General features: G+C 42.2%; 1 protein-coding gene across 1 annotated transcript; it reads left to right on the forward strand.

The window, feature by feature from the left end:
- Nucleotides 1-1766: 1766 nt before the first annotated feature.
- PGK1 (phosphoglycerate kinase 1) lies at nt 1767-22132 on the forward strand. The gene is made up of 11 exons (XM_082864105.1): nt 1767-1914; nt 8185-8235; nt 10834-10989; nt 11104-11248; nt 14401-14504; nt 15146-15265; nt 18241-18355; nt 18608-18787; nt 20718-20895; nt 21174-21272; nt 21644-22132. The coding sequence occupies exons 1-11, from the start codon at nt 1850-1852 to the stop codon at nt 21682-21684; spliced, it is 1254 nt and encodes a 417-aa protein (XP_082720231.1). The 5' UTR covers nt 1767-1849; the 3' UTR covers nt 21685-22132.
- Nucleotides 22133-23617: the final 1485 nt, after the last annotated feature.

Below are 23617 nucleotides of genomic sequence, written 5' to 3' on the forward strand. Positions count from 1 at the left end.
TGACCATTTTTTAAAAATTGAGTTTGTTTTCTTACCATTGAGTTTTGAGAGTTCTTTATATATCATGAATACAAGGTAACAGTGACTGCAACAAATGGCTTCTCATAGCTCTTAGGATAAAAATCACATCTTTATCATGGTTATAAGCCCACAGGATCTGGTCTCTCCTTACCTTGCCTCACCAGTATAATTTTAGAACTCTCTTCCTTCCACTCTATTTTCCAGCAACACTGGACTTTTTATATTGTCTCAGGCACTTTCCCATTTTAGGAACTTTTCATCTCTGATGCTGCTTCAGATCTGTAGTAGATAAAGTTTTCTGATATTTTTGAGCTTCCAGGTTCTCATCTGTAAAATAGAGATAATAAGAGTACCTACTTCAAAGCTTTTGTGAGTCGTAAATGAGTCATGTATGTTCAGTCCTTAGCACAGTGTCTGGCATACAGCAAGCACTCAATAATTGGGAAGTATTATTAAATTCAGTGTGTCAGATTGTATGCTTGTTTTGCTTTCTTTGCTGACAACCTTGGTTGCTATTCTATCTTATCCAAAAGGAATTGCTTCCCACTACCACAGTAACCCAGGTGGAGTGAAATAAGCGCTAAATATATGCAGAGTTGATCACCGGGAGGCCAGAAGGCCCATCTGGGCCTCAAATGCAGACTCAGTTGGAAGTAACTCCATGGAGATTTCCCAAATATACACTGACAGGATTAAAAGACACCAATGCTTATCTCATAACTTTGAACTTGTGTCTCAATACCAATGCACTATGAATTAATATTTCCTACATCTTACCTGGACCTTGAGTGCCATGTGGGAAATTTTTGTTTCTGACTCAAATTACTTCATTCCAGCCAACTCTGTAAGCATGTTGGACCCGAGTGCCTAGTTCTGAGCAATGGTTGTCTGTACTATACTATAGTTAAGTAAGTGTATGGACTCTACATCTTAACTGCCTAGGTTTGAATCCACCATTTACAAGATCTGAAACCCTAAGCAAGTCACTAAACCTCTTTGTAGATGAGTTAATTCATCTGTAAAATGAGGATTGCGAGTTTTGTGAGCAACGTGAGTTAATATATGAAAAATGCTCTAAGCGTTTGCCATTAGCTTCATGTCGTAACCAAACAATTACATTGTACTTATTACAAAAAAGGTGAGGGGAGGGGGGAACAGGGGAAACCAGGGCCTTTCCCAACTTCTGAGAGGTCTCAATTCTTAAAGGCCCCTTAGCAGTCTTACGGAGAATTCCATTTGGGGGAGCCAGGAAAACAGAAATTTTCCAAAAGGAGCTGCCATTTGCATCTATCCTGATACGGCTGCGGGCAATTCCATGGGGTGCGTGCGGCGTGGCGCTTTTCCCCAGGATGTCGTGGGTTTGCGTGGCGCTGCAGCTGCTCTGGGCGCGGCCGCAGGGACCGAGACGGCGGCCTTGGGCCTCAGACTCTCCACGTCTGCCCCTCGGCGCCAAGCTCTCCCTTTTCCTCCACCTGCCGGCCCGGCGGCACAGACGCCCGCCTCTGGTCACGAAGGTTCTCAGCGGCTCGCTGCGTGCCGGACGTGACAGATGGCAGCAGCACGTCCCACCAGCGCCCTCACAGACTGACAGCGCCTTGGAGCAATAGCAGCGCGCAGGCGCCTTCGGGCCGCGTCCTATAGCTGCCCGAGTGGCCGGCGAGCAGGGTGCGGCGGCCGGAAAGGGGCGGGGAGAGGTTGTAGGCGGGGCGATCGAGCCCGCTAGGCGCTCGGCATTTTGCACGCGTTCCGAGCGCGAGTCGGCTGCAGTCTCGCCGCTGTCGTTTAACAGTCTCTTCCCCCGGCCTCTCGCTGCCGCTGAATTGCCAAGATGTCGCTCTCTAACAAGCTGACTCTGGACAAGATGGACGTGAAGGGGAAGCGGGTCATCATGAGGTAATCCTCGGGACTCTGCCGCAGCCTCTTCGGCCGGGGCCGACTTGCTTTCCCTCTTGCCCAAAGTGAACTTTAGTTCTCGTCTCGGCCCCATGGGTCCTAGCCCTGCAGGACTGGGCTGCCCACCACTGTGGCTGAAGCTTTGCCCTGATTTAACGGTTTCTAACCTCATTTTCCCTAACCCAAAAAGTGAGCCGAAGTTGCCCTTTGCAGGGTTGGATCCACCCAGGAAGGGCTCAGATTGCAGGGATCCATTTTGCTCTCTTCTCTTATTTCTGAAAGGCAGTTCTATCCCCTCCAGTTCCCAGTTGGCGAGGTGCGATGTGATGCTTAGCCTGCAGATCCCTAGACCCCCAGGGAAGGGACCTTGAAAGGCCATTTGGTTAGTTTCCCTTCCCCCACCACCGTAGACCGTCCCAGACAAATCAGAAACGGCCCTGCACAAAAGGACATCTTTCCCAGAGAATGTTGATTTCATTGTTCAGGAGTAGAACCCACTAAAGCGTTGGGGATGGGAGGGAGAGGTGGGGTGGGCGCACCGAAGGAGGCCCTGCAGGGCTTATGTAACAGGCCGCTGCCGCTCTACGTGTCTTTGGACTACAGGCCATGGGTTTTGCACCAGGTTTATGCCACATACTGGGTAATGCTAGAGCAGGGTGTGGCTGCTCATTCTTGCTGTTCTCTAACCTCACCCCCACAGGTGGCTAGAGAAGCAGGATATTAGAAGTGGGGAAGGCTCCCCATGCGCTTTGGGGTCTTTTACTCCAAACATGTGGATTCCTGGTCACTTACCAACATGGCTTTTCCCTTGTTTGCCAGAGTTAACTAGTATAATGTGTGGAGCTTTTACATTTATCCTTTTCGTAATATGTACATTCGTGTATGCCAGGAGCTAAGTGCAGGAATTCAGTTAGGTATGTAACTGATGGACTTGACCTTGACAGGATCCAAGGGTGGCGCTTTTGTGGGGGCCATAAGGCCATAAGGCCATAAGGGCTTGAACTGATAGCGTTGTGTAGTCTTGTCCTTTTAGGGAAGTGGTTGATTGATGGGCAGGCATGTGCATGATGTGATCCAGCCCCTTTCCCAATTTGGGCTGGTTCAAGAGAGGGCAACTTTTGGATATTAATGGATGCAGAAAGCAGTAGGGGATCTCCCTTTACCTAAGGCTTAAACGAAGGTAGGCACTGTGAATTAGTGAACTGTATGGACACCCTAAAAGTTCATGTAGCTCTCCCCTTCCCTCTTATTTCATTATGGCCACTATTAGTTTGCAATTGGCCTTCTCTGCCCTGCTATGGAAATAATTAGAAGAACTCAATGGCTTATGGCCATGAAGAACACCTGGTGTCCCCCTTTTGCTAAATCACCTAGTCCTTTGCGATCTGGACAAAGTAGGAATCATAGCCATCCTAGTATTAGATAAGGGCCCTATCTACCCCTCAGATGCTCTTAAGGAAGGGGGATAGACCCTATGAAAAACAGGACAAGTGGACATTGGCATGCAACTAGATCTTAGATTTTAGTGATTTCCTCCCATCTCCACTGTGCTCAAGGCTGACCTTTCCAGATGCAGGCACCAGCTGAAAGACAAGAGGTGGGGCATCATCTTGGCTACCTTCCTACAATTGCAGTCTTGGGCTTTATCTCCTCTCTTCCCAGGGAAACTGGCTTGAGAAATTATCTGGGCTGGCTGGGAGTGAGACTAGAGGAGGTGCTTATCTTTTCTCCCTATGGACCTAATATGAAATATGTTTCTGCCCAAGGGCTCAAAGTTTCATTTAACACAGATTAACCCTGAGCCTTGAAATGATGGACTAGTCCTGTTTTGCTGATGGAAAATGACCTGTCCAAGGTCACTGAACTAGCAAGTTCGTGGTAGAACCAGGACTAGAATTTGGGTCTCCTTGGTTACCAACCAGATTCTCTAAATTCTTGGACATAGTGAATAGGGACAGGTTAAAATAGACCTTTGTCCGCTGAAGGTTGCAGTCAATAATTTTTCCCTGTAATCTGGATAGAACTTATTTGGCCTGAGAACAGGAAGTTGCTTTTTTCTCAGATTATTAATGTAGCTCTAGAACAGAGGCAGCCATGCCTCATCAGCTCAAATTTCTTTTTGTCTCAATTGCCTTTATGTGGTGCTTGCTGGCAGTGCTCCGGAAGTGGGGCCTCCGGAGTAGTGGCTGCTTCACTTGCCTCCTCTCTTTATCTTGCAAAAGGGAGCTGTGATGTTTGTAGAGTCTTCGGGCCCCTGCTTTGAATGCCAAGGGAAATTGACTGATTTGTTGAGGGAACTTCAGATAGCCAGAAATCTCTGGCTAATTACCAGGTTCTACCTCAGTTTTTTAGGACTCCATTTGACTTTATAGCCCTTTGAGTAAATTTCCTGTTTAATTTTGCAATGTCATTTCCTTTTTTCTTCTCATAGGTTGCCAGTCTTACTCCTTTGCCGACTTGTGAAGTGCTTCCCTTTTGCTTGCTCTGCCCCACCTCTCTCCCTCCCCCTATTTTTTTAAACCTCACTGTTTTTTCCCTAACCTGTTGTAACTTGTTAAGCAACAGCCTTGGTGTAGTGGAAGAAGAAACGGAGGAAAAACTGAGAGCAAGGGAGGAAAAAAAGTCTCTAAGGGAGCCGTAATACCCCAATTTTCCAGTCAGGGGCAGTAAAGCGAGGGTGGGAATGGTTCCTCTGAGAGCTTTTAATGGAACTGGGCCTGGACTCCTGCGATTTCAGGTGATAGAGTCTTGATATCTTTATTACAACTAAATTAATATTTTTAAGATTCATTTTGAAATAATTATGTACATTCACAGGAGGTTGCAAAGATAGTATAGAGAGGTCCTGTGTTCACCCAGTTTCCCTCATTGGATACATCTTACATAATTATAGTACAATATCAAGAGTAGGAAGGAAGTTGATATTGGAATAAAGTATATAATTCTTTGCTGTTTTATCACATGTGTAGATTTGTGTAACTCCCACCACAATCAAGATACAAAACTAGTTTTGTTTGAGCACTGCCAAGATCTCCCTCATGCTACTCCTTTAGAGTCGTGGCCCCTCTCCTTCCATTCCTAAACCCCTGGTAACTACTAATCTCTCCTCCATTTGTAAAATTTTGTTATTTCAAAAATGTTATATAAGTGGAATCACACAGTATATAACCCTTTGGGATGGCATTTTTTCACCCAGCATAATGCCCTCGAGATTTATCCGTGTTGTTGCATGTATCAATAGTTCATTCCTTGTATCGCTGAGTAGTAGTCTGTGGTATGGATGGTCCACAGTTTGAAGGACATCTGGGTTGTTTCCAGTTTGGGGTTATTTCAAATAAAGCTTCTGTGAATATTGAACGTTTGTGCACTAGTCTTGGTATGGACATATGCTGTCATTTCTTTTGGGTAAACATCTAGGAGTGGAATTGCTGGGTCATATGCTTAGCCTTTTGAGGAATTCCCAGACTGTTTTCCAAAGCAGCCGCATCATTTTACATTCCTACCAGCAGTATATGAGTGCTCAATGGCTCTGCATCCTCACTAGCGTTTGATGTCATTTTTTAAATTTCAGCCATTATGATTGGTGTGTAGTGATATCTGACTTTGTGCCTGAGGCTAAGCTCGGGATTGTTTAAGGGAAGTGGAAAAGGAAGGGGTGCAGATTTTACACAGAACAAGTGGAATGTGTAGGTCAGAGCAGTTTCAGTGGTGGAGTCCTTAGACAGGAGAAGCTAAAAGCAGACCTGTTGTTGAGAGTCTAGGAGATGATGAGGGAAGATATTCCACAAACAATGAGAAGAGAGTACAAGTCCAATTCTCATCAGTAAGCTATGCCATGGCAGCGTGGATAGATGAGAGAGATTCTTGAATGTTTCCAAAGAGCTTCTCTGTCAGGGCTTGGGGGTAGGGAGCAGCACTGCAAAGGTGGCTTATGCTCAGCCCCTTGCCATTAGTCCTTTTGTTTATGTATTTATTTGGCTGTGCCGGGTCTTAGTTGCGGCATGCGAACTCTTAGTTGTGGCATGTGGGATCTAGTTCCCTGACCAGGGATGAACCCTAGCCCCCTGCATTGGGAGTGCGGAGTCTTAGCCACTGGACCACCAGGGAAGTCCCATAGCCCTTTTGAATGTGGGCCTTCTGGGAGGCTGCAGGGGGTGGGAGAAAATGACTCTTGGTAATGGGATACTCTGTCCTCTTTGGAATGCACTTTAAGGCTGGCAGGGGCCTCGTTCAGGATATTTAAAGAAGATGCTTAGAATCAGAATCGAGTAGCCTGAAATTAAGTAGACTGTATTTCTTTCTTTAGAGGCATACTGCCTTTATTTTTTTTAAGATTTTAATTAAAATGTTTGAATATAGAATTAGTCCTTCAACTCACCTTTGGAAAAGCTGTTCTTCAGTGAACTAGACTACAGACCTAGGGGACATAGGAAATTGGTGGTCTTCTTAGTAGATCTAGGATTTTGTAATTGTCTGCCAAGCCTCAGCCTTAGAGAGGAAGGCCTAGTGATGGAGCTTTGTGGTCAAACATGGCAGCAGTCTTTTTGACTAGGTCATACCTTCACAGTAGTCCCTTAGTGCGTGTTGCTAGCTGTTTTTAGTAACGGTTGATCTGCCTTTTAGATCACAGAATCACGTTTTGGAGAAGCCTTAGCATGTATAATAATAGCTACCACTTTTTTTTTTTTTTTTTTTTTTTTTTGCGGTACGCGGGCCTCTCACTGCTGTGGCCTCTCCCGTTGCAGAGCACAGGCTCCGGACGCGCAGGCTCAGCGGCCATGGCTCACGGGCCCAGCCGCTCCGCGGCATGTGGGATCCTCCCGGACTGGGGCACGAACCCATGTCCCCCTTATCGGCAGGCAGACTCTCAACCACTGCGCCACCAGGGAAGCCCAATAGCTACCACTTTTATGGCACTTACTGTGTATCAGTTACTCTCCAAAGCACTTTCCAAATCGGTAACACATTTAATTCTCACAATAACTGTGAAGTAGATAGTAGTATCATCCCCATTCTAGAGATGAGAAAAAAATCACTTAAAAAGGATCTTGGCAGGCAAAACTTAGACCTTACAGATAGCTATCACACATCGTTGTTTTCAGTCAGATTGAAGTAGCCCGAGGTTCTAAGGAGTTCGCAAGAAGGGGGAAGGAATGATCAGTTCCTAAAAATGGTAAAGCAGCAATCTGTTGGGTAAGAAAGAAGACTGCAGTAAATTGCTACCCATACCCCCAACTCCCCCCCCACCCCCCACCCCCGGCCGTGTGCTGTGCCATGTGGCTTGTGGGATCCCGACCAGGGATTGAACCTGGCCCCCAGCAGTCCTAACCAGTGGATCCTAACCACTGGATCGCCAGGGAATTTCCTGCTTGTGCTATCTGGATCACTTCTTTTCTAATTGCCAGTTTGTCAGGTGGGCAGGGTCACATGTTCCATCCTCTCCTCTAAGGCTTTTATTTTCTTTAACTAAAAAAAAAATTTATTGAAGTATAGTTGATTTACAATGTTGTGTTAGTTTCAGGTGTACAGCAAAGTGTCCTCTCAGGCTTTTAGAAAGAGGCTATCTTTTTGTTATTGTCTGTGTTTTGCTTGAAGGATACTGTTTGAACTTGGTCTTGAATACTGGGTTTCTTTCGGGTTTCTTTCTGGTCCCGAGGTCCCAGCCTTTCTCCCAAAAGAATGATATTCTCTTGACATGTTTTATTGTTCCAATTAATTTTTTTCTTTTGAATAATGTTTGCTTCCTTAGAACCCAGAAATACTATCAAAGGAATCAAAATCCAGACGTGTTCCCTATAACCCTTCACTCCTCCAGCTGCCACTGTTATTAGATACTATCATGCTGGGCCCACATAGAAATCTTTTTAGATGGTACTGGCTTTAGCTTCCCTGGTCTTCAGGGCTAGTTCCTGTGATTTAAGTTGTTTTTTATTTTTTAAAATTTCTCTTTTAAAAAGTATGAGTTACGTACCTAAAAGGGCACAAATCATAAGCTTCAAAGAGCGATCACTAAAGGAGCACATTTGTCACCCAGGTCAAGAAAGAGAACATTACCAGAACCCCTGAAGCTCCCTCTGGTGTCCTATCCCAGTCACTACTCCTACCCTCGTCCCCATGGCTAATCACCATCTTCTGATACTGCTGATTATTTTTAAGGTGACTTTTGAACTTCAACTTATTTAACTGGTTCACTAAAAGTCCCTCTCCTAATCTTTGGGGGAATGGAAAATTGATCATGGCTCTGAACCCAACACTTTGTTTCTTTTTCAGAGTGGACTTCAATGTTCCTATGAAGAACAACCAGATAACAAACAACCAGAGGTAATGTCCCTGCTAATCCTTGAGCTAGGTTTACGATGTACCTGGGTCTGAGTATATGGGATGAAATGGTTTTACTTCCTTATTATAGAACTATGATAACTTAAGCCATGTGATCTTGGCTTTCAACAACCCACCATCTGGTTTGCCTTCTTATGAGAATTTAGAACTTGAAAAAAATCATTTTAAGAAAGCGATTTTTTTCTCCTCCCATTTTTTTTAAATTTGAAGAATTTGGTGTTATGCATTTTTAAAGAATATAAAGGTTTACGGTTACTTGGCTTCCCTTGCAAAATGAAGAACTGTGCATGTAGTTTTACCAGCCTCTATTCTAGCTGGCCCTGATAAAATCAGTTTTTGAGAATTTTGATTTAAGGGAAAAGACTACAGAAGTAATATTTTCAGTTTAGGCTGCTCCAAATGTCTTGGCTGCTAGATTCAGAAGCAGAAATTTTAAGTGATAGTACTGCTCTTGCTTTTGACTAGATTGTAAAAGAAGGTTTTATTTTAAATTTTAAATGAAAGGTTTGAGCTGGAAAGGTACGTTCCAATGGTATAGACCAGCAGTGTCTAATAAAAATATAATATGAGCCACATGTAATTTAAGATTTTCTAGTGGCCACATTAAAAAAGTAAAAAGAAACAGGTGAACGTAATAATACATTTTATTTAATCCAGTAAGCCCCAAATAATCATTTCAGTATGTAATCAATTAAAAATTAATCAAAGGAACATTTAACTTTTTTGGTATTATTTGAGATCCAGCACATACCAATCTGGACTAGCCACATTTCTAGTATTCAGGAGACACCTGTGGCTGATGGCTACCATATTGTACAGTGCAGGTATAGACCCAGAACTCTTTCAGATATTGGCCCCAGAATAGAGCTTGGCATTTTGCCAAGCACATCCCTGCTGCACCATAGTGGAAGGTCTTTGTACAAGGCACCTCTGACCCTTCTTGACTTTCATTATTTTCTGTAGCACACATAAAAGATTGGAAATATGCCTATCAAGGTATTTTATAAGTAAAAAACAGAGAAACAGGTCTGAGTAGATCTTTTCATTTTCAGAACTCCATGGAGTTGATTAACAAAATGAAGCATTAGAAATAATAGGACTTGGCCAATAATGGATAGCCCTGAAGATTAATTGGATTTCATTGGGCAAACGTTGTACCTGATGAAGGTTTCTTCTTTATTTGGTATAAATGAGTTTTTATATCTGCCAAGTAGCATAAGATATTTTAGAAACATAACTTGGCTTTTTATTATTCCATTCTCTGCTGAAATGTCACCTTATCAGAGAGACTTTCCCTGGCCACCCTCTCTAAAATCCTCTTCACCACTATTCTCCAGTCATTCTTGTCTCCCTACCTTGCTTTATTTTCTCCATAGTTCTTACCACTTCTATGAGAGCAGAGACTATTTTATTTACTATTGTATTCTCAGAATCTGATATAGTAGCTGCCACAAAAGAAGCATCCAATAAATATTTTTTGAATAAATAAATGATTTTCTTTGTTATCGATTTTAATTTCTTAAAGACTGCCAAGAATGGAAAGTTAGTATTGAGTTTGTAACAAAAATTTGAAGTGTTTAAAGGAGGTTTAATAAATGTTAGGTTAAACTATAATTTAGTAAATGCAATGCATTATGTAAACCACATTCTATATAATGTATTTATTTTTACCTACATAAAAAAGTGACTTAGGATCTGTAACGGGTACAGAAAAGTTACATGTTTTTCAGTTTTCCCCAAATTTCTTGTAATGGTTTCAAGATTTGGGAATTTTATATTTCTTCCACAGTCAAACACTTAGGATGTTTCAGGGGTCCCTAAGACCACCCACATATTTGGTGATTCACTGGAAGGACTCACAGGACTCAGCATATAGTTCTCACTGCTAAAGTTTATTACAGTGAAAGGATGCATGACAGTATCAGCAAGGGGAAAAGACACAGGCAGAATTTGGAGAAATCCATGCATGGGCTTCCATGCTTTCTCCCTCTTATGATGGGACACACCAAGCGTGCTCCTTTCTCCAGCAGTGAAAAATGCAATAATTGTGTGCAATGTTTCTGTCCAGAGAAGCCCTTTAGAGACTCAGCTCCCAAGATTTTTACTGGCAGCTGATCACATAGGCACCCTCTGCCCAGCAACTACCAGAATTCCTCCTAGAGGGAAGCAAGTGTTGAGCGTAAATCACCTTGTTTGTACGGACAGTCTAGGAACTGTGAGCAGCCCTTGTCAGAGAACTGAGGGACCACTTCAAAAGCCAAGTTCCCAGATACCAGCCAAGGGCCAACCTTGCAAGCAGGTCCTTCTGAAGATAACAGCTTCAGTCCTGCTATATTAACTCTTTTCTGCACAAGGGGCAAAACATGATGAGATTGTATAATCCTAGGGGGAGCGTTGACATCCTAATTAACTTATTCCTCTGCACATGGACCTGAGGACCATCGCTGAGTTGTTGACAGTAGATTTGAAGGAATTTGGAGAAGAAAGGGGGCTTTATGTTTTATGAGGCCATGAATAGAATAGTTACCACTAATTCTTAGGAGTAACCTTACTCTACCTGTTGTCTCTTTTTGGTTGCAGGATCAAGGCTGCCGTTCCAAGCATCAAATTCTGCTTGGACAATGGAGCCAAGTCAGTTGTTCTTATGAGCCACCTGGGCCGGCCTGATGGTGTCCCCATGCCTGACAAGTACTCCTTGCAGCCAGTTGCTGTAGAACTCAAATCTCTGCTGGGCAAGTACGTTTCAGGCTCTGGTGCTGGTGGACTCTGTGACAGATGTTGTCAAGCATGTTGTTATTGGTTCTTAACTTTCTGACTGCTCAAGTGTTTTCCATGTTGTGCTCTCCCCAGGGATGTTTTGTTCTTGAAGGACTGCGTGGGCCCAGAAGTGGAGAAAGCTTGTGCTGACCCAGCTGCTGGGTCTGTCATCTTGCTGGAGAACCTTCGCTTTCATGTGGAGGAAGAAGGGAAGGGAAAAGATGCTTCTGGGAACAAGGTAGGACCTGTGATTTTGACATTAGTGAGGGTGAGGAGGGCTGAGTGTATAAGAGACTGTGATTGAAGAGTAGAGGAAGCTTATGTTTATTTTGACAGCTTTTTGTTGAAGTACAGCATACGATTAAAAATGCACAAATGCACAGCTTGATGAATTATCACAAAGTAAGCACACCTGTGTAATCACCACCTAGGTCAGAGAATAGGATATTGTCAGCATCCCAGAAGCCCTCCTCATCATGCTCAAGTGGTTTTGAAATACATTGGAAAAATACGTGAACACCATTTGGGTGTATGAGGATTTGGTGAACATGCTGCTTCTAATTGTCCCTTTGTTACACACCTGGCCTGTGATACATGAAGATTGTTTTTTCTAATAGTACGTGATAATATCCTATCAAAGGGGGAGGCTGTGATTGCCAAGTGCTGAGAGCAGACATTCACAGGTGGTTGTTGGCTGGGGGCGTGGTGGTGAGTATCCATGATACACCAGGTGTTCCTCCAGGAGAGCCAGTTTTAGATTTTTTGTTTGTCAAGGCTGGAACTGTTTTTCTAAGCAACAGGCCCTGGTGTGTTATAGAAGGACAATCTGTATTTTTATTTGGAAGGGGAATTAACTTAAAGCTTGAGCTTGATACTTTTAACACACTAAATTAAATTTGATATCATTGGGATTTTCTTATAAAAGAATCATGTGAGCAGAAAAAGTACTTTCCTAAGTCAAGTGGAAAGGGACTATTTGGGACATTTGATTGTAGTTGGGTAAATGATGGTCATGATGATACTGCCTTGGGTTTAAGACATTTTTCTTAAGAAGTGTAAAGCATCTTTCTTTGAATTTCTTCTTAAGGAAGTACAGATATCATCATATTTTCAAAAAAAACCTAGGTCTCAGAAAGGCAGTCATTTGATTAAAGTTAGAGGTAGTGGTACTGTTGCTGGGCCTTATATAGAGCTCAGTCCATTAGATCAGCAAACTTTCTGTAAAGGGCCAGACAATAAATATTTTAGGCTTTGTGGACCATACGGTCAGCCACAACCTTATATGGTCTCTGTTGGAACTATTCAGCTCTGACATTGTTGTGCAAAAGCAACCATAGGGAAAAAACCGAAAATTTTTTAAAAAGGCAACCACAGATAACCCACAAAATAGATTACTGTGAACGACAACCAGAATTCAAATATTAAATGATAAAGCTGGCTCTTTGAGGATGATTTAGAATTTGCCTATTGGTAGAAGGGAAGCTGAAAGCACTCTTTAAGTACTTTCCACTCTTAAGGTCTTTAGTATCTTGTGGAACAAGATGCTCTGAGGCTAGCGTCTCAAGCTCCTGTTGTACTTCTGACATTTCTTAAGGTCATTGCAGTGCCTGCTTTCAAGCAGTGCCTGCTTTCTTTTCTTAGCACTGCAGGTTCTGGTCTTGCCTTATCTTGCCTTTGGCATGGTCTTGCTAGAGTAGTATGAGTCAAATGCTGACCTAAAATTTGGTGCCCTTTTAGACTGAAACTCAACCAGCTATACGCTTGGGCTTAGAAATGGCAGGAGGCAACTGGCAAATTGAGGCAAAACCTTTTATTCAGGAAGTGATGAACCAACTATGCTAGTCTATGTCTTTTTTAGTTAGTTTACTTTACATTTAGTGTCCAGTGGCTTTTCATGCTTGAAATTTCAGGAGCCAGCCATAAGTTCAAAGTGGATAAAAACAAAGCGAGGGCATGAAATTTTTCCTTTATCCAGTGTGCCTGCATTGGTTTTTTAGGAGCATTCTCTTCCTTCTAGTTATTGGCAGATCAAAAATGAGAAATGTGTTCTTATTACTATTAATTTCTATAGTACCTTTTCCATGAAGAGCTTTCAGTTTGTCTCATTTTTCCTCAAACAATTCTTCTTAAATAGAGGGGTTATCTTCCCTTTTTTTTTTTTTTTAACATCTTTATTGGGGTATAATTGCTTTACAATGGTGTGTTAGTTTCTGCTTTATAACAAAGTGAATCAGTCATACTATCTTCCCTTTTTAATAGATGGGAAGATTTCAGGGGCAGAGAACAACTTGACAAAGGTTACACAGTAAATTAGCGTCAGACCTGGTCCTAGAACCCAGGTCTCCTGCCATTTGGGCAGTGTTTTCATTACTACACACATCATCTTGCAGTCACCAGTGGCAGATTATATTCCATTGTAAAGAGATTATGGGGGCTCTACAGTCTTCAGTTTTAGCATTAGTGCCCCTGCATTCTTTGGTTCATTAGAGGAAAGCACCTGTTATCTGTGGCAGCCTCCTTCTCCTCAGTACATGGGAGAATGGGAGAATGGGAGTGGACAGTGACTGAAACAAACATCTGTTTTGTGCTCTTCCCTGCCATGTCCCTCTTATCTGGCTTCCTGTGCATCTTCACTTTATTTCCTACTGGAGACTCTGTTCATCCTGCTGCCCTGCTTTCTTTCCCCTATGGGAGCATGGTGGGTATTATCCCTGGATAGTGAGCCGACATTCAAAGCCCTATGTTTTACTTCTAGTTTTTGTTCCTCTTTCTTTTTTGTAGAAGTGTATTGTTTTATCAGATGCCTAACTTCCAGGGAAAGCTATATGAATTACCTCCTTTTGCTATTATATAAAATGTTTCTGAGGTCCTTTTCTGTTGTCATGTTTCCATCTGCCTTCTCTGTTCCAGCCTGCCCTTGTTGCTTTGATGAGGAATATGTATGAGGGCCTTTTTCCCTTTGCGGAAGGGTCTTGGTAGCCAGCAGCTTGACTCAAGTATAATCCTAAATTTTACAAGGAGAATATGTTAGAATGAGGAAATGAGTCAAGATAAGGAGAGAGAAGGATAATTTGAGTCTTGTCCTAGGAGCTGGAAAGAGGCCAGTGGGATGTGATTAGGGGTCAAGCTGTGGTTCAGGAATCTTAGGCTTGCAATTTGAGGGAAGGTGGAGGAGAGCAGAAACATGCAGAAATGACCCAAAAACCTGGAATATTAGGAAGAAAGAACAGATCCTGTTGCTAGTTTTAAAAACTGCTATCCTACCAACTCAGGGTCTTTAGAGGTGTTGAAGAGGACTCTTGGCATGAAATGCTTTTACAGTTGTCTTTGGAGCCATCAACATTTCCTGTGTTGTTGTTTTTCCTTTTTTTTGTTTGTTTTTCTCTGCAGGTTAAAGCTGAGCCAGCCAAAATAGAAGCCTTTCGAGCTTCGCTTTCTAAGCTAGGGGATGTCTATGTCAATGATGCTTTTGGCACTGCTCACCGAGCCCACAGGTACTAAAAGTTTTTTGCTCATTGTCAAACTGGGAGCATTATTTCTCTGTTTACTTGAGCAGCCCAAGCTCTGGCTTGCTTTTGGATATTTCTGTATTATATTATGATCTTTTTGGCTTCTATCTCTAATTGGAGCTACAAATTACACTGAGGTTCTTGTTGAGTATCTCCGATCTAAAGAGGAAATAAAAGCAAATGTTGAGAATTGTGGAGCTTTTTGTTGAGCTTCAGGAAGATGTTCCTCTGTCTCACTTTGGGATATTTCGTGGAGAGCTCTCCCTTTGTGAATGCTGTGGGAGTGGAATCTTAGGCTGTCAGTAGGAAGCAAACTGAGGAATCCTTTCCTGTTGTCATCACCTGGCTGATTATTTATTGTGGTTAAACCCTTGGCCTGAAGACTATTAATTGGGTATCTTAAATTCTACCTTAGGTCATTGCTTTTCACTTGTTCCCCTTGACCCTGCATTATTAGTCAAAAATCTTACCTTGTACCTAAGTGTTTTGTTGCAGTTTGGGCATGAAAACCGTGGTGGCCTGGCATCTCAAAAGTGAAAGTATTTTCAGTGATAAGGAGATGGCCTCTAGAATTGGGAGAATTGCTAGGGATTGACCTAACATTTGAATGTCTCGTTCATTTCTAGCTCCATGGTGGGAGTAAATCTGCCAGAGAAGGCTGGAGGATTTTTGATGAAGAAGGAGCTGAACTACTTTGCCAAGGCCTTGGAGAGCCCAGAGCGACCCTTCCTGGCCATCCTGGGCGGGTATGGAGAACTCTTCAAGATCATGCTTTAAGTAGTGTTTTTGCCTGGTAGTAGGCCATAACTTGGGTGGTTTATTGTCAGATAGCACAATCAAACTGGGTGACTGAGGAGAATTTAATAAAGGGACTATCTAAAAAGGTGTGGGTAGGGTTTAGGGAAACCCAGAAGGGACAGTACAGTAATCTGGGGCAACAGTCATCACCATCCCTAGGCCTGAAGGGAAAAAGGAAAGGGATGGTTACCAAAATCCAGAGACAGTGGTTGCGTGGAGAGGTCTCTCTGATAGAAACCATAGCCTTTGGTCAAGGGATGTAGGGATAGTCATCTAGCAGGAAAGGAGCCAGGGAAATAGATACTCTGATCTCCTTTTAATGTCCTGCTGATGTACCCCCTCCTACCCACAATGGGCTGCAACCTAGCTGGACGTCAGAGGGCAAGGGAACTCCTTGATGCAGTCCACTCAGGTCAGCCTCCTGGGACAGAGAACAGGGCTGGAAAGGATAGAAAATGGCTCTGGAGGGAAGAATCGGAAAGATCCACCATCGCTTATCTAACGATTTTTGAAGCATTTCAGCCTCTCAGATATGAAAACCTCCTCATATGTGTTTAATATATCATTTGGAACTCATTTCTCCAGCTCACATACCTTTTTATATTTTCTCCTGTGGGGAAAGGTACCTTGTGAATAGTGATATTCTGCTGGCTTAGTTAAAAATACAAATTTCAGAAGTGCAACTCAAGAGGCTAGGAGGATACATTTTAGGTGACAGAGACCTGGGACTGCTTGGATAAGATCTTGTCACTTGGCATGGCTATCTAGATGGCAGCCTCTTTATGGCTAGATGCTCCTGACCCTCTTATGAGCGGGGCTTTTTTTTTTCCATGGGAATGAACACACTCAGCATTTCCCTATGAATGCTGACACGAGTTGGGTGTCAATTTCAGATAGCATAGTTGCTCTCCAGGTTCATGAGCCCAGTTTCAGGGTCCTAAAAATAGTTAAGGTGGGTATAGGTTGTTATCTGTGTCCTGGAATCATTGCCCCTCTTGTGCACTGGTTTATAAAGGTCAGACTCTGATCTTTGCTTCTCTGGAGATTAGGAGTTGGGCTTTGTTCTCCAACCTTCCGTAGATCTGGAATATGGAAGTGAGTGCCACCTAGGGGTTATGATTAGGTTTTGGACTCTGCCTAAAATAGCTATTTTGGGGAAGTTGACGTGGAGGTTTTTTTTTGCCACCTTTCTTGCAATGTAGTCTCCTTAGAACATTAACAATTTAGGGGAAGATTTTACATTTTATTAAAAAATGTTGTGTTGGGAATTCCCTGGTGGTCCAGTGGTTAGGACTCAGTGCTTTCACTGCCGAGGGCCCTGGTTCAATCCCTGGTTGGGGAACTAAGAACCCACAAGCCGCACGGTGCAGAAAAAACCCCATTATTATGGAAACGCTCAAACATTACAGAAGTTGAAAGAATAGTATAATAAACCCCCAGGTACCTCTCACCCTGCTCTAATAATTATTGGCATTTTTGCCAATCCTGTTTCATCTGTCCTCTAATCCTTTTTTTTGTCAGGAGTATTTGAAAGCAAGCCTTAGGCATCATATAATTTCATTTCTCATACTTCTGTATGCATCTCATAACTGATGAGATTTCTTTTAAATAACCACCGTGTGTTATACCTAACAAAATTTAACAATTTTATTACTATCATCTAATACCCAGTCTGTATTCAGAAATTCTCCGTCATTTCAGAAATGCCTTTTTACAGTCAGTTTGTTTGAATAAGGATCCAGATGAAGTCCATGCATTGAATTTGCTTGTTAGGTATATTTTATTCTATAATAGTTCCCTCTTCATTATTATTTTCATTCCATTGATTTGTTGAAGAAGCAGGGCATTTGATCTGTAGAACATCCCACATTCTTTAGAAGACATTGAGTCTCGTTTCTCCCTCTTTCTCTGTCTCTCTCTCTCTTTCTGTGTGTGTCTGTTTCTGTATAAAACAGTTAATCCATTCTTACCCTTGGTGGTGACCAGTCTTTACAAGTGAGATATCTATAGTCTCTTTCCATCCATTCTCCCACATCGCTATTGTTTTGAACCTCCATTTCACAAATCCTAGCATAGGGCCTCTCACAGAGTAGGTATCATCTTGTTTATTGAATGAAGAGGTAGATAGGCCCAAGGTGATTGGTTCATTTAGGTGGGATTTAGATATATAAGAATATCTGTGGAAGGCAAGCTATTACTTATGTGAAGGATTTTAAAGGTTGTGCTTCAAGTGAATGTTTTTCTTTTGTTTAGATATTTTTTTTCTCTCGGAGGTGAAAGGTACATCTGTGTTTATTATCTTATTTCCCTCTACTAGAATATAAGCTCCAAAGGGGTAGGGATCTTCTCTTTTGCCCAGTGATGTTTCTCAGAGACCTAGAACCTTGTCACAGAGTAAGTGCTCAATCAGTGTGTTGAATCAAATGGTCCAATAGAATAACGAATGCCATAAAGCAAATGTTCCAGCAGCTGAGCATGGACCTAAGAGTGTGAATATCTATTTTTGCTCAGTATATATTCATTTCGTATATAATCTGGTTCCTGCTCTAGGATTAGGACAGTTGTCAGGGAGCTCAGGGATTCCACAATTAGCAATCTTTCTCAGGTACAATTAGCAATCTTGACCCTTTGATTTTTGGGGGGAGAGAAGGGGCAAAATAGATCTATTTGGAACTTGTGATTTCTTTAGATGATTGTAAGTCTTCTAAGCCCTTCTTCGCCAAGAGCTACACCTTAAAAGGATTTATTAGTAATGGATTGGCTTTTCTGGTTGGAGAAACGTAGGGCAAAGTTAGCCAATACTTTTGTCACTCTGTGGGACATTTCTCTGTTCCTGTCTCTTAATATCAAAACTCAGGCTTTATGTAATATCAGTTCCTTAGTCCATTGTTCTTTGGGTGATGATTCTTGCTTTCCCTTCCAGAGCTAAAGTTGCAGACAAGATCCAGCTGATCAGTAATATGCTAGACAAAGTCAATGAAATGATTATTGGTGGTGGAATGGCCTTTACCTTCCTTAAGGTGCTCAACAACATGGAGGTAGGAAACCAATGCCAAGTGGATGTGAAATAGCTCTCCATGAGAAATAGCCAGTTATGTAAATTTAAAAAGGAAATTAGCTTCTGACATGAGCCCTACAAACTCCCATTTTTATTTATTTTGCAAGTTGTTTTTCTTTCGTCTTTGAATTATTCCTTTGTATTGTGTTGTATTTTGTTCCTGTCTGCTTTGTGAGGTAATCACATTCTTAGTATAGAAGCTGATCTTCATCATCTTGACTTTCCTGTGTAGATTGGCACTTCTCTCTTTGACGAAGAGGGATCCAAGATCGTCAAAGACCTGATATCCAAAGCTGAGAAGAATGGCGTAAAGATTACCTTGCCTGTTGACTTTGTCACTGCTGATAAGTTTGATGAGAATGCCAAGACTGGCCAAGCCACTGTGGCCTCTGGCATACCTGCTGGCTGGATGGTGAGTCACTTGGGTGGTTGGTAGTATGAGTGAACAAATACATTTTGGTATCATTCATTCAACCAACCAATGGGAATTTTAAAAGAAGGGCTACAAATGTTGAGTGAGACTCTCCTTCAGGGAAAATCGATGGGGAAAAGCAGTGGTATCAGATTGCTGCTAAGACTTTTCATTAGTAATGTGGGGGCAAAACTGTTTTTTCTTTCTTCATCTATTTAATGTTTATTAAGTACTTGACTGTGTGCTGGGGATGATGCTATGTACTTTCATGGTTTGGGCTGTTCTGGATTATGTTGCTGCCTAGAAACCTGTATAAGAAATTTTTCTTATATGAAAACATTAAGATAGTACAAGTATAATTATTGCAAGCAGGGAAAAATTTATGTGTGTATTAAAGACTTATTTAGCTGATTGTAATGTTCTCCATATTCTATCATTCTAATAGCTGTACAAAATTGTTAATGGTGACATACTAGTTTGCTTATTGCTTTCTTTTTTTTTTAGAATTATTTAAGCTTTCATATTTCTTTTTTCTTTTAAGATTTATTTTTTAAATTTATTTTTGGCTGCATCGGGTCTTAGTTGCAGCATGTGGCATCTTTCGTTGCGGCGCGTGGGCTTCTCTCTAGTTGTGGTGCTTGGGCTCCAGGGCGTGTGGGCTCTGTAGTTGTGACACGTGGGTTCTGTAGTTGTGGCACGTGGGTTCCAGAGCGTGTGGTCTCTGTAGTTTGCGGCACGCAGGCTGTAGTTGAGGCGTGCGAGCTCAGTAGTTGTGGCACATGGGCTTAGTTGCCCCGTGGCATGTGGATCTTAGTTCCCTGACCGGGGATTGAACCCGCATCCCCTGTATTGTAAGGCGGATTCTTTACCACTGGACCACCAGGGAAGTCCCATCACTTTCCTTTTGATAGGCATGTGGGTTTTATTTAGTTCAGTGTTTCTCAAAGTGTAGTCTCAAGAACAGCAGCATCGGACTTGCCTGCTGGCACAGTGGTTAAGAATCCGCCTGCCAGTGTAGGGGACATGGGTTCGATCCCTGGTCCGGGAAGATTCCACATGCTGTGGAGCAACTAACCCTGTGCACCACAACTACTGAGCCTGCGTTCTAGAGCCTGGGAGCTACAACTACTGAGCCCACCAGCCTACAGCCCGTGCTCCACAACAAGAGAAGCCACTGCAATGAGAAAAGCCTGCACACCACAACGAAAAGTAGCCCCCACTGGTGGCAACTAGAGACAGCCTGCGTGCAGCAACGAAGAACCAAAGCAGCCAAAAATAAATTAAAAAGAGAACAGCAGCATCAGCATCATTTTGAAACTCATTAAAAAATGCAGATTCCTGCCCCCTGCCCCCCGACCTGCTGAAGCAGAAACTCTGGGGGTAAGGCCCAGAAATTTGTGCTCGAACAAGCCATCCTGGTGATTCTGATGCACAACAAGATTTGAGAACCACTGATCTAGTTTAGTGTTTTTCAACCTCGGCACTATTGACATCTTGGGTAGTTTTAGTTGTGGAGGGCTGTTGTTGCCTTATAGGATGTTTAAGGCATATTTGGCCACTAGATGCCAGAAGCAACCTCCTACCATCTCCAAATCATGACAATCAAAAATGTCTTGAGACATTGCCATATGTTCCCTAGGGAGGGATGGAATTGACCCTAGTTGAAAACCACTTATCTAGTTACACACAATCATAAAATAGTGTGGCTAAGAATGTTTTTATCAAATAACTTTTGAGGTTTTCCCTTAGACTTGATCTTCCATAAAGGATATGAACAGGTTTATAATTTTAAAGAATGAGGGGTATCTTTTGGTTCTAGAAGACACTCTGGTGTTCAGCCTTGAGTTCTGGTCTTGGTGGAGGTATGGTATTTGCTCCTCTAAGTAGCTTTTATTGGTAGCTCATCCTCTCTTTTAACTCTGCCCCTTAGGGCTTGGACTGTGGTCCTGAGAGCAGCAAGAAGTATGCTGAGGCTGTTGCTCGGGCTAAGCAGATTGTGTGGAATGGACCTGTGGGTGTATTTGAATGGGAAGCTTTTGCCCGAGGAACCAAAGCCCTCATGGATGAGGTGGTGAAAGCCACTTCCAGGGGCTGCATCACCATCATAGGTAAGGGGTCCTGTACAAAGCTATTGCCAATGTGAGCTGGCAGAATTCTGATCAGAGGAAAGTAGAGGGGAAATGGTTAACTTTTCCTAGGTTCCTTGGTGCCAGGTGAATCTTGAGAGCTAAATGGGTATATAATTCATGGAGGAACCTCTAAATGAGATGGACTTGGGGGGTTATCGGCTACCTTTTGGGCTCGAGAGCACATTGCCTTATAATTTTGGTGCCAATCTTTTTTCTTTTCTCTCCTTTCCCCTTTTTACTTGGCTTTCATTCAACAGGTGGTGGAGACACTGCTACTTGCTGTGCCAAATGGAACACAGAGGATAAAGTCAGCCATGTAAGCACTGGAGGTGGTGCCAGTTTAGAGCTCCTGGAAGGTGAGGTTCTTTAATGTTTTTCTGACTTATTTGGGGGAAGGATGGGGTTTATGCAGTGAGAGGTGAATAGAATGGAGTGGAGACGGTAGATAGTGTCATTAGCAGTCATTAGCTGGGCAGTACAAATGGAGGAGTTTCAAATAAAGCTCCTGGCTTCCATTTGAGGTGGGGAGGGCTACATGGGAAGACTTATTCTCAAAGAGGTTATGCTCTAGTAGACCTGGGACCCAAAATGTAAAAGTTACCTAGCTCCAGGCCATATACCCTAGAGAAGAGTTGATATGTTATTGGGCGGATAGAAGGGGACAGATCTGGCTTAGTGGATCCTATAGTAATGCTGACTCTGTGTGTGTGTGTTCTCTCAAAAACAGGTAAAGTCCTTCCTGGGGTGGAGGCTCTCAGCAGTGTTTAGTACTTTCCTGCCTTTTGGTTCCTGTGCATAGCCCCTAAGTCAACTTAGTGCTTTCTGCATCTCCACTTGGCATTAGCTAATATCTTCCTCTATGTCAAGATTCAGCTAGTGGCCAAGAGATGTAGCGCCAGGAACCCTTAAACAGTTGTATGGCATCTCAGCTCACCTTTACTGCACCCTGGCTTTGCCTACATTCTTCAAGATCCCATTTGAATTTCTTAGAGACTAAACCGTTGTCCATTCTAGAGTGCATATATTTGTATTATGCCTGTTAAAAGAAAGTGAGCTGTGTTAGCTTAGTTCTCTTTATGAAGTAGCTTATTCTGATTAGCTTTGTCATAGTTTCACCACTTAGCATGGAAACAAAATGAAATTCCAGTTGTTGGTAAGGAGGGAGATGAAGTTGGTGATCTATTAAATAAATAATAAAAATATCCATTGAAACTGGGATTTTTTTCCTGTCATATTTTGTTAGGGTGAGAACAGAATCTTGAGGAAGGGATCAGATATCTACGTCCATGTTTCTAAGTAACATGCTTAAACTGTTAACTTCTTGATTTCATACATGGGAAGATTTAGCTCTCTTATAGCCTTTGTTCCATATGTATGTCCCCTTCTTAATTCTCCCAGTATAGTTTTGTCATAATTTTAGATTTGATCAAGAGTCTACATTGTGATTATAAATATTATTCACAGCTGAGCTATGTCATATGCCATGATTATATTTACTTATGTATCTTTTAATTTTCTTTGGAGTTAAAGATAGTTTAAAAAATTAGTTTCTTTTTTTCTATGTATCTATCACTGATTCATTCCCAACATATTCAAACATATGGGACAGTAGGTTCATTTTTATTAGAGATGTCCCTCCTGCAGTCCTCTGTGTTCCTGTTCCAGTTTGTACTGGCTGCCCCCTATGTTGGCTGTACAGCTGTTGCCCTGGGGTTTCCTGTTTCCAGAGGAAATCTCTGTGGGGTAACTCTTGGGGATTCCTTTAACCTCCTGTGTTGAACCTTCCCTTTCCTGGATCTGTTTTCCCCTTCTTTCTTGGTTTACTTCTCCTTTTTGTGAAATACAAGACTCCATCCACTAGCTTTCTGAGAAATTGAGGGCGTAGGAGGCAAAATTTTTTGTATGTCTGAAGATATCTTTATTCAACTCTTATATTTGCCTGTTTGGTTATATGTAGAATTTCAGCCTACCTATCAGTTTCTCAGACTTAAAGCCTTTGATTCACTGTCATTGCTGAAAATCTAATGACATCCTACACTTGATCTTAGCCAAAAGGCCAAAGCGATTTCAATGACATTCTTATTCTTTTATTGTCCTTGTAATTTTCCCTCCTTTCTCTTTCCTGTCATTTTAATGGGAGTTTCAGGAATGAGCAAAGGTAAATGGTGCAATTTCAAAAGGTTGTGTGTAACTGGAATTTTTCTGCTGGGCATTTTACATACTAGAGTATGTATTTCACCTTTATGGATAAATAAATAGTTAAACTATTGGACAGGATCACAGAGCCCGTAACAGCAGGGATTCAAATCCAGGTCTGTCTGACTCCAAAGGCTGGTGCTTTTTCAGTGTGCCTCACTCCCTGAAATGATTCTTCTAGACTAGGACTTTTTTGCTTAACTCTGGAGAGAACAGCAAAAGAAAATTTTGGTGGCTGCTTTAAACAAAACAAATTTTGAAGGCTTGAATTTTTTCTAAAAATTCATTTGTATTTTAATACTGTCACCATAGTTGTAGTTAATTTTTAAAAACACCATATTTCTGCACATCTCTAATGGCATGCTCTACCCTGGTTTGAGAAGCAGGAATTCTAGTACAATCTTTTTTGTAGGTGAGGCCCAGAGATGCTACACATTGATCCAGAGAATTAATGTCATAGCCGGGCCAGAACTTTAGCATACTGATGACTTTCTTCCCCTACTGT

Source organism: Leucopleurus acutus, assembly GCF_964270905.1.
Source record: "Leucopleurus acutus genome assembly, chromosome: X".
In the NCBI taxonomy this organism is placed as follows: Eukaryota; Metazoa; Chordata; class Mammalia; order Artiodactyla; family Delphinidae; genus Leucopleurus; species Leucopleurus acutus.